The sequence below is a fragment of the Ascidia mentula genome, chromosome 3 (genome assembly GCF_947561715.1).
Source record: "Ascidia mentula chromosome 3, kaAscMent1.1, whole genome shotgun sequence".
Classification (NCBI taxonomy): Eukaryota; Metazoa; Chordata; class Ascidiacea; order Phlebobranchia; family Ascidiidae; genus Ascidia; species Ascidia mentula.
In genome coordinates this window covers 17,105,542-17,117,017 of record NC_138568.1, presented here as the reverse complement: position 1 = coordinate 17,117,017, position 11,476 = coordinate 17,105,542, and the positions used below count along the sequence as shown (strand labels likewise).

Sequence of the window (11,476 nt, the reverse complement as noted above, 5' to 3'; positions counted from 1 at the left end):
TAATGTAACCATAAGAATTTATTTAAATGTAATTCAAGTAGTTTCATCCTTAATCTTTTAAAATATGTGGATGATTTTAATTATGACGCGCTCTAATACACTTTTTAACCGTGTGTTACAAGTCACCTTACTGACTAAAAAAATGTTAATACGTCATCGCGTCAACCTCAAAGATGACGTAAGACATGTAATTACGTCACTCAAGTGATGACGTAATGTTTTAGATTTGCATATCTGCCTAAAAAGCAATCATGGGATTCAGAAACCTAATATTTGAACAAAACAGTCTGACCCAGAGGTCACATTTTTGCAGTCATTATTGGGTATGTATCAAAATGTTTCATAACTCCTCTTTTTGTAAAGACATATGTTGGATAGATGGTGCAGTACTACATGAAATAGTTTTTGGCCCAAAATGTCAGATTGTAGCCTTTGTAAACCAGATAAGATAGGGCCAAATTTAGCTGCTTAATTTTGAAGATTGTATTTACTTGGTTAACCATACTTAAATCTGGCCGTTTTTCATCTTTTATGCAAATAATATTAAATAATAAATAAATAGTGGTAACTATCTAAAACATATTGACATAATCAAATAAATTCTTGTGTCGTTTTTTATATTCCATTGGTTTTGAGCAATTCATGCCACATATGAGCCGATGCTCTGTGAATATTAATGAACTTGCTTTTTTTGTACTAGTAATCTACTTTATTCATTTTCCCACACATCACTGAGTTTTCTATTTGATTTCATTGTAAATATTTGGTTGCATATTGGCATTTTTGTCTGAAAGTTTGCCTTTTAAGTGTTGATTAGTCCAATATCCCTGAGAAGAAAACAAATTTGATGGAAATTATTTTTGTCAAACTATTGCACACGTAACAGAAGTATTTTTTTTACTCTTATCATAACACTTGGTTGAATGCTCCTGACACAGTTGAAAATATGTAATGTTTTGTTGAACTAAACATAATTGCCTTTTGTTTCAGCAAAATTGGACCTTAATATATTAACAACCTTTTTCACTAGTCATTTTTTTTCTTCTCAGATTAGTTTTAAGTAAAACACAACAGAATTTGATTTAGATATGTATTAAAATGCTTCTGAGGAGACATGTCATGTTGAAGAAAAAGATGAAAGTTTTCAGAATTTGCTCGTATGCAAACACTTAAAAACAAATTATAGTTGGTTTATATTGGAAGTATTCCCACTGCCCTTGAGTATTTGCAAGCAATCAACATATATTTTGTCAGGGCTTAGCTTTTTCAAACCCATATTATGCACTAAAATGTTGTTTTGTGTTGGACTTTACTGACAACATTTGCACTCAGCAGTATGAACATGGTGTTGGTGAGGTACTTCCTGATATCAACTGATTTTAATAATTTGGCTCATTATAATATCTTCATCTCCATCTTCATCAAGATACTGAAAAAAGCAGTCATACTATCGTTTGTCAACTGTTTGTCAAATGCCCTGTTTTTGCAAAATAAATATTCCCAAACAATCGCATTACTGTGTGCAGAGATACTGTCCTAGAAAAAAACATAATAAGCAAGTAGTTGATTTTACATAACAAGCATAGTAGTTGATAATATTACTCGATTTAGCCTCCCACTGCTTGCAAACAGCAAAAGCGCGCAATTATTTGTTTATAGTTTGACCCAAAAGGCAGTAGACAGCAAATCGCCTTAAAAGATGATGCGACACGATTTATTCAAAATCATCCACATATTTCAAAAGATGAGGGACCAAACTTCCTGTCACTTCAAAAAAGTTTTAAATTTTGTTCTATTTAATGGGTTTTTAAGCCCCTTAAAAAACACCAAAATCGCATTTAACCCAATGCATTTTTCATTTCGCGTAAAGTGTTACTCATGCGTGACGGCGCACTTTCAGCGGAGTTTCCATTCCATGTTTTAGTATTCTATGGTTACACGCGTTCAAACTTTTGTTAACTGGCGATTTTTTTTGTTACCTTTCGCGGCGAGCGCAGAGTGTTGACAAATATGGGGGTTATGGTTAATATTCTTCGAATTTGAGAGGGTGTGCGTTTTTTCTCGCGAAAAAGTTTACTATTTTTTGATGGTACAGACACCAAAGAATATCTAACCCTTAAGGATTTCAGCGGGAATTGATGTTTACTTATGGTTATGACATAGCAAACATATCATATTCATATTCGAAAGTTAATGCAAATTTTTTTTTGATTTTTCTTTCGTTGGAAAGTTCAGCCTGTGATCTATCTTTGTGTGAAAATAGTAAGTCGCTGGCTTTTAAGATGGCAGAGTTACACGCGTTCAAACTTTCGTCAACTGGCGATTTTTTTGCTGCACCAGACATTTCTCGATTTGATACACGTTGAAAATGAGCACAACTCATCCTTCCAACAGCACGCAAGGGACGCTAGCCGACTCTTCGAGAGCGACAGTTTATCTCATTACCCACATGGGCCCGCATGCAGCATTCTTTGTGTGTATGCGCATAATAGCCAAACCCCACGCTGTTGGAACTGTGCGCATTAACAGACTTTTGTAGTTTTTTGCCAAACTATATAGGAAATGAGTGCTGACTGAATATCGAGGATGTGTATTGTACAAGAATAACGCAGCAATAATTCATGCAATGGCATGATTGGCAGGATCGCCCCTCAGGTCCTTGCCTGGCGATCACAGCTAACGTATCGCGATCATTGGGTTTGCAGTCTTGGCAGCCCAGGCATTGCATCTAGACAGCCCAGACACTGCAGCCAAGCTGGATCAGCCACTTTTTCCTGACAAGTCGGCGCAGTATTTGACAAATCAAGCTCCCGGCGAAGTTTGAACTGACGACACTGGGCTAACCAGGCCCAACGCTCTACCAACTGAGCTACATGAGGTCGGCGGTTTCGCGGGGGTATATTGTGGCCAAGGTACAAACACAGCATAGGCTTGCAACCACAAAATATACATTCGATTTGTAACGTAGCAAATACACATAATATGAAATGACTTCACACTTTTTTATATATCACAACTTGGGGTTGATATTCGGTGACTCGCAACATAGTTTTATGGAGTTGTCTTTTAATTAACTCGTGGGACCATAGTTACAGTGCCGGCCGTTTCATTAGTGATAACATGAGCCCATTCAGGGAAAGCACCCATGCCGAAATATGGAATAGCAAAAGTGTTGGAAAAAATAAGAATAACCAGAACTCCTAACAGCACAGGAACCCATCCAGCCTTTAGCTAAAAATAAATACCTATTTGTATTCATGTTCTGATGTTAGCTAATATATAGCAGCAAAAATGTTATCCTAAATCGTATATCTGCTATATGTTCTGCTTTATTACGTCAAAATAGTTCAAAAAACGAAAAATATTTCTGCGTTTTGTATTGAAATTTGCAATTAAGATCCAAACTCCAAAACAAATGAACTGATGTGCATATCATAAGCTTTTATGGCTACGGGTGGTATGCAGAATCCCCATGCGTTTAAAGTTAAACGAGGATTCTGTATCGCGCTTTAACAGTTAAGCGTGATTTCTGCATACCATCCAACATATTTATGAAAGTAATGCTTAAAATAATGTAAAATTTACCATGTCGACGACTTTCAAACGACCATATGAGAAGGCAATGGCGTTATAAGGTGATCCAACAGGCAACAAAAACGCCATTGACGACGCGAAGACAGGTCCAAGCATTAGATAAAGGGGGTGAATTTGTGATATCACGGCCTAAACGGTAAAAATTTTACTCAAAGTTTTGATAATTTACCATCTCACCAGCATTTTGAACAACCATTATATCACAGAACGTTTGTAGATACGTTCGTAAAAATCTTACCAGCTGGGCGAAGATTGGGGTGAATATGGCTGCCGCTGCGGCGTTGTTGGAAATTTGAGTAAATACGGTTACAATCAAAGTGCAGCCCAACAGGATCACCCAGTCATCAACCGACTTGTCAAATACAAGCAAGTTGCCTACCCACGTTGAAAAACCGGATCTCTATTATTGAAAACTGTTAATTCTCAATTTAAATTTTACCGCAATAATTATCAGCACGTTTTCTTACCGTAGCGCCAGCAGCGAGTGCGTAACTTCCAGAAAACAGAAACAAGATTCCCCACGGAAACTTTCGATGAACAGATTTCCATTCCAATACGGAGGGTACGGGTTTTTTAATTTCTGTAAAGCGACCAACTGAAGTTTGTGTGAAGTGTTTTTAACCTTTTAGGAAGGCGAAAAATTCTTTTGCGGTAAACAATTATCGAATTGACGTGCAGTTTACAAAACAGGCTATACGCCCACGCATTCGCGGTCTCGATTCAGTGAATCCGGAATATCCGAACTGTACTGTATTTCAAACCCAAAAATTATGTATTTGGGAAATTTGGACATTTTTGCGAAATCTACTTACCAGTCGGGTCTTCACTGTTAAAAAAAATTGGCTTCTGACTTGGTAGAATAAAAAGCAGGATAGACATTGCAACGGCCACAGTTCCGTCTGTGACGTAACCATCAGGAAACAAAACTGCCCAACCAGGCATAAACCCAGGATCCCGAAAGAACCACAAAAATGCAGTAAGTACAAATATGACCAGTACCGTAACTTCAGACCATCTGTAAAAATGGCCAGGAATTTGTTTTGCTGACATACTGGTAGATAATGTTTTTTGGATAAACTGCTTCAGCAATACATTTCCACTGTCGGCTTTCCTAGCGGTAACCACCGTTGTATATACACATTGTGTAACAACTATAGAATGGAACATTCTTTAACATACGAAAACAACGTAATATTACCTAATAGGGCCAAGTTTCCCGTGTTCTTCCTTAATTACTTTCATTACCGCTCTTTCGCCAGCTGATGTTTGGCCTTTGCCCCGAAAAACAGTTTTTACACATTGCCATCTGTGAAATATTGGTGTTAGGATGTTTTAATCAAGTTTTTGGTTGGTAAGACTTCTTTAAAAATGCTTATTACGAGCTTTCGTTCCATCTCTAATATTTTCTGATGATACTTACTCGATTCCAAAGAAGTACCAGCAAAGCCAAGCGTACGAGAGTACAAAAATGACTAAAGCTTGTGGAAGGGCGTATACGATCCAGTTTCCGAATGTCAGTTGCACATCTGCAGCAGGAAACGCCCTGCAAAGTTTAACCAAAGTCCTATAATGAGGCAAATACTTCATACAACCACTATACGGAAGAGATTACCTCAAAATGCCATATGCGCATGTACGCGACGTAATTACAATTTGACACAAAATATAACAACGAATAACAAAGTTTGATGCAACGTCAACGTCAACGTACAGTTTGTATTGCCCTGACAATATCAAATTAGGGAATGTCCCGGTAAGGGCTGCCGTCCCTCCGATTCCGGAAGCAAAAGGTATGCAAAGGGTAATTCCCTTGATGATGGAATCAAGTTTCTGGTTTTCTGATTGTTTGAAAGATTCCATGTCCTAAATATTGATGGGATATGAAATAGAGTTTGTGTTCAGTCTCATCATATTGAGTTTACCAAATTTGGCAGCTTGTTTGTTCAGTAAGACCAAAATTTGGGTCCACGCAATATATTTTCACCAAGGTTTAGAGGGAAAATGACACAAAAGGAAAATGGATAATCACATTAAAACAAAGGTCAAAGTATTAATAAATGACGTGATAAACAAAAACATGAAGCATCTAGAAATGACCCGGCGATCAATCAAAGTGTGAAACGTGACGAACAGCTTTAACTCAACCGCGTTTATCCCTCATTTGAGAAGACTTCATTTTTTGTCACGCCTGAGTGCACCGCGCAAGGTAATGATCACGCGCTTGCATGCCACAAACACATAGTTTCTGGAAAATACAAGCTATGGTACATGCAATCAACTGAGCTATAAATGCATGTATGCTGACATAAATTACATTGTTTTGTAATCAGTTTTTAGCTATTCTTCTATTTTTATGAGAAATATTGAACCTACCCGTTCATTACCAGCGTTCTCTCTCGAACTGACGACGTTGGTTGGTATTTCTCCCAACTCAATCTACAGACAGTAAAACACTATGTTGTAATTTATATTTTGCACTAATTTGATGTATACCCGGAACGATTGGATGTTGTAAGACACAGTGGAAACATTTTCAGCATTTTCTTTGAGATCCGCATCCGACTCTGACAACATGTCGTTTTGTTTCTAAAAAAAGTTAAAAGAAGTTCAAATTGAAGAAAAGTAATACATATAAACAAGTAAAGCCAATAGTTTTGATTTTTGTATGCGCCATACAGTTCAATAGAGTCACACCAATGCTGGACTGATGAGACCTTGTAAGTCGAAACAGTGGTATCTGTATGCAGCTCACAGAAAGTAAAGTAAAGTCATTTAGCTGTCACCAAAATGAGGAAAACAGACACACGATATCAATGCCAACTTACTTTTTCTATATTCCGCTTAGATTCAGCTTCAAGTTCTTTGTAAACAGCTTCAACCATAGGCAACATCATCGCTGTCGTTGCAGTGTTGCTTATCCACATCGACAAAAAGAATGTTATTGACATAAAACCAAACAACAGCCTACAAAATAACACTTTTGTTAGGTATGTACCAACTACGTGCGCTGCGGACAGTTGTGAACACAGTTTCGACCTATCAGGTCTAATCAGCGCAGCTCGCGACTGTTGGCGGTCTTGCCCGCTAACTAGCCAGACATAGGTCGTGGCTCATTTGTGGCTCATTGTTTGTGTATAACCCAACTGTTTATCAGAGTTCATACAATGTGTGTCACAAAATAAATGTTACAAAATCTCACAGCCTTGGCTTGGTTCCGATTGCGATCAAAATTCTCAGTGCGCATCTTCTGTGAAGTCCTGTATCCTCCACCGCAATGGCGATGATGAGCCCTCCCACAAACAGCCAGCTCGCATCCCGGAAAAATGAGGCGCTCACCTCCGCTCCCGTCATGATCCCACTTATCGGGAAGATGACAAGAGGAAGAAAAGAGGTAACAGCTAGAGGGACGACTTCCGCGATCCAATAAACAGCCATGAGAAGGATTGTGTAACCGCATGCTGCCACCTAGTAACGGTATTGGGGAAATTGAAGACAGGTTTTTCGTTTAAAAATAACTGTTTTTACTTAGGCCCACAACTCATTGATAAGTAGCCTATGTTGATTGGCAGACTAATGTAGCGAAAATGACACACGGCACTAATGCTTTCCTTTATGCGTTGTTTGATTATATGCGTTGTTTATTTAACGCTCTCCTTATTTACACATATGTGCACAACTTATCGCAATATGATTTCGTTTTTCTTCTGTTTTTTGCACTCACGTTTCATCAAATTCCCCTTAGTGTTTACGCACTATAGTCGTTTTCTATGTTAGCCACCGTAACGCTCCATTGGTTAACGTGCAAGTCGTTAATTGGTTGACTGCCCGGCGCAAGGAGTGCTGTGTGTATGACCAGGGAGTCTTGAGATGGGTGTCGTGCTGTTCGGTTGTTATTAGTGTCGTAATTTGTATTGAAGGGTTTATTGGCGTATACTGGTATTGTATGTAAGTTTTATCATCTTATATGCGCAAAAGAGCCATAATAATCAATGAAAGCTTTTATCATCGTTTTTCACTTTATTTCATTTATTAAAGTCGCAGACGCCCATTTAGTAAAACCAGTGTGAGGTATTTTAGCTTTAGTGGTGAGTCGTTATTGCAGGGTCCGTGCCTTTTCAGAATTAGGGAGGCAGCGTTGGGTTGCCGAAATAATACCGTGACAGTACAATTGATCACAGTTAGTTCGGTAACCCTAAATTTGATGGTGGCGGCCAACCAGCGTGCTAAAACAGTATTGTAGCCCAGGTTGTCCGCAGACTTGGACCACCCTGAACTAAATATAACCCTACTTGGAACTCCAAGTGGTTCGGTAAAAGACAGAGGAAGAATGATTCAAGTAATCTTACCTTACTCTGACTAATCAAGGGGATCGGAAGTAGGATGAGAGGTAGTATAACCGACAACGTTCCACGAAACGCCCAAACTCTTCGGATCCAGAGAGACACACACATGTCTATAATATTTTCTATCCTCTATCAAAACACACAGCACTCAGCAATTGTTGAGTTTTCTACAATGCATAACTGCCAAAACAACAGTAGCAGAAATAAAGAGAGTAAAAATTTAATGCTTCTCGTAGATGCACATCATCCGTCTCATTTTGAATCTTGCCACAGAATTATGCAACGCTTTTACCATGGCATAAAGTTAGAGATTCGTACCCTTGTTTGTTGTATCAACAAGTCCCTTTTTTTCTCCGATGTTGTCCGACGCCTTTGGTTATGAGATTGACGTAAGGTCGGTGATGCATCAAAACCGCAACATTTTTATTCGACCGAAACCGAATATTCGGCAAAAGCAAAAAACTCTCAACAAAAACGCTGCCATTGTATACTCTCAGAAAAACTGCTAAATTTGTACGAAGTGTTGTAATGCTAACTATAGACATAAGGAAACACGTTGCATAACTTTAACTTGGATTCAACTTCAACCGTCATAAATACGTCACAACTGATTACAGGAAATATCGTGTGATGATTTCGTGGCATATATGGTCGAGTCATCGCACGGCCGGACAAGCCAAGCTTCTTAGTACTTCGCTTTTACAATCAGACTCCCTCAAACAACTTTGTCGTCTGAATTTATGACAAATATTTTAATAATTCATTTCTTCATTCCGATTGCGAGCCAATTTAACGTGTAACCAGAGATACCTTCGGCCTAAACCAAATAATAAGCTTTTTGATGCAAGTTTTACATATATTTCAAAAATTATCCGATTTTGTCAGGAAGATGTTGCTTTTATAAGAGATGGCGCCAGCGTTAATTGATATACAATGCTCGTCGTCAAAACAAGTCCATCACTGCAAATGATTGCTGATAAAATATGTAAAATAAAAGCAATTTCATTGCGAAAACTCTACACGCAAATCCAAAATAAACAAGTTTCTTAGATAAAACCACGTTAATAGTTTCTGAGACACTGTTAGTAAAATTAAGCACATGATAGAAATAAGCCTGATATGGTAACCCTACCGATAACCCTAACGAGAGTTATTTACGATAAGAACTGTGTTCTTATTTGTTTTAAATAAACAGTTGTTTCCGCCGCCAGATTAATTGAGTTGGAATACAACTTGCAACAAATTCTTTTGGGTTCTTTTTCAAAATAAATTACCACTATCACATGCATGACGCACAGTCTCAGTCTCATCACTTGATAAACAAAAACATGAAACGACCTGAAATGACACAGCAATCAGTCGAAGTGTGAAACGTGACAAACAGCTTAAACTCAACAGTGCTCATTCCGTACTTTATCAGACATTTTTTGTCACGCTTTAGTGCACTGCGTCAGGTAATGATAACGCGCTCGCATGCCACAGACACATTGTTTCTGGATTTTTTCACAATCTATTGTGCATGCAATCAACTGAGCCATAAATGCCTGTATGCCGACCTGAACTCCATTGTTTTGTATCATTTTGTCGAACAAATTTGACAGTTTCTATTTTTGTGAGAAATACTGAACCTACCCGCAAAATAAACAAGTTTCTTAAATAACCACATTAATAGTTTCTAAGACACTGTTGGTAACAGTAAGCACATGATAGAAATAAGCCTGATATAGTGACCCTACCGATAACCCTAACGAGAGTTATTTAGAATAAGACCTGTGTTCTTTATTTGTTTTAAATAAACAAAGGTTTCCGCCGACAGATTAATTGAGTTGGAATACAACTTGCAACAAATTCTTTTGGGTCTGTTTCAAAATAAATTACCACTATCACATGCATGACGCACAGAACAGACTTTCTTTTTTTGGACAAAGTACGTCACGATTACAAGAAATAACACGTCTGATATCCGTTCAAAACAAAATGTGCTGCAAAATGTTTTTGAACGATAAATGGCCGTTTTTGCGCAGATACATTCTGATTAAACGTAGATACAGTAAATCAAATCTTTTTATTATGGACTGTAAACATACTAACAGGAATTATGAGAAATAAATGACGTTGGGTAAAGCGGTAAAATTGGCTTTCGACTTGGTAGAATAAAAGGCAGGAAAGACATTGCAACGGCCACAGTTCCGTCTGTGACGAAACCCAACCAGGGATTAACCCAGGATCCCGAAAGAAACACAAAAATGCAGAAAGTACAAATATGACCAGTACCGTAACTTCAGACCATCTGAAAAAATGCCCAGGAATTTGTTTTGCTAACATGCTGGTAGATAATGTTTTTTAGATAAACTGCTTCAGCAATACATTTCCACCGTCGGCTTTCCAAGCGGTAACCACAGCTGTATATATACACATTGTCTAACAACTATGAACATAGAACATTCTTTTACGCACAAAAACTGCGTAATATTACCTTATAGGGTCAGGTTTGTCGCATTCTTCTTTAATTACTTTCATTACCGCTCTGTGATTTATCCTGGTCACGAGGAATTGTAACTAGTATATTCTCATTCGCTCATTGGCGACATGATCAGGGACACTCGAGAATACCTACAGTTGCATAAGTAAATCCAACCCACAAAAATTGGAGAACCATAGAACAACAAATTCCAATTGGGCAAACGTTACTTTCCACATTATCGCTAAGAAATATGCATAAATATCCATTGTAGGAGGTTTCTGAAAAAAGGGAAATGTAGCTATTGGAAACGACCCGGTGATCAGTCAAAGTATATTTTTATTCGAAACGTGACAAACAGCTTTAACTCAACCGTGTTCACCCTTCATTTTTGTTGTTTTCACGACTCAGTGCACCGCGCAAGGTAAGGTTGGCGCGCTCGCATGCCACAGTCAAATTGTCACTGGAATGTTCCACAATCTATCGTGGTTTGAATAAGTTATGGTCTTCACTTACACCAAAAATAACCACTTTTTACCATTATTGGATCCAGGCGTGCGAAGCATATTGTGTCAGGTTTACAACTACTTATTCAAAAAATTGCAGTAAATCTCTTAAAAGTCATTAATCTGTAACCAAAAATGAAGAAAACAAGCCTATGTAAACGAATTTGTTCGTTTTGTTTTACGCATATTTTGTTGCTCTCTTTGTTTTCAGTTTTCCTCCATTTACTTTAAGTCACATATTTCTCATGTTTACTTTTCTGCACATTTAATATGTATCGGTATTTGTTTTACCTTTTTACAGTTTAAATTGGTATGCTTGGGCAGTAGAGAGTTTGCTTCAGCATGCCCGGGAGTTCTCCGGTGGTGGCGCACAGTGAGGACCGGTTGTTTTTGTGAGGCGCCGTCGTGTGATGAACGGGTTTTGTAGCGCTGTGTTCTGATAGAGACTGAGTGTTGGGCTCTAGATAAAATGCTGTACTGTTGTATGTGGTAAAACAAACGTTTTAATCGTTTTTAGTCTTTATTATACGTATTATCGTCTGTTCTTATCAATACAAAAGTAGCCATCAATG

General features: G+C 38.0%; 1 protein-coding gene across 1 annotated transcript; it reads right to left on the bottom strand.

Moving 5' to 3' along the window:
* Nucleotides 1–3,028: 3,028 nt before the first annotated feature.
* Nucleotides 3,029–8,101, bottom strand: LOC145894954 (Na(+)/citrate cotransporter-like). The gene is made up of 13 exons (XM_082983677.1): nucleotides 7,941–8,101; nucleotides 6,794–7,059; nucleotides 6,420–6,558; nucleotides 6,088–6,180; nucleotides 5,968–6,030; nucleotides 5,306–5,457; nucleotides 5,015–5,137; nucleotides 4,793–4,900; nucleotides 4,407–4,609; nucleotides 4,062–4,174; nucleotides 3,833–3,994; nucleotides 3,586–3,723; nucleotides 3,029–3,231 (listed from the first exon to the last, which is right to left on the bottom strand). Exons 1-13 carry the CDS (start codon nucleotides 8,043–8,045, stop codon nucleotides 3,067–3,069), a joined length of 1,830 nt encoding a protein of 609 aa, XP_082839803.1. The 5' UTR covers nucleotides 8,046–8,101; the 3' UTR covers nucleotides 3,029–3,066.
* Nucleotides 8,102–11,476: the final 3,375 nt, after the last annotated feature.

Excerpts from the sequence above, each read along its gene's own strand:
- LOC145894954 (XM_082983677.1), bottom strand. The coding sequence starts at position 8,045 with ATGTGTGTGTCTCTCTGGATCCGAAGAGTTTGGGCGTTTCGTGGAACG. Across the intron at positions 4,175-4,406 it reads TAACAGTGAAGACCCGACTG|AAATTAAAAAACCCGTACCC; the intron begins GTAAGTAGATTT and ends GTCGCTTTACAG. Across the intron at positions 3,995-4,061 it reads CACTCGCTGCTGGCGCTACG|AGATCCGGTTTTTCAACGTG; the intron begins GTAAGAAAACGT and ends TTTCAATAATAG.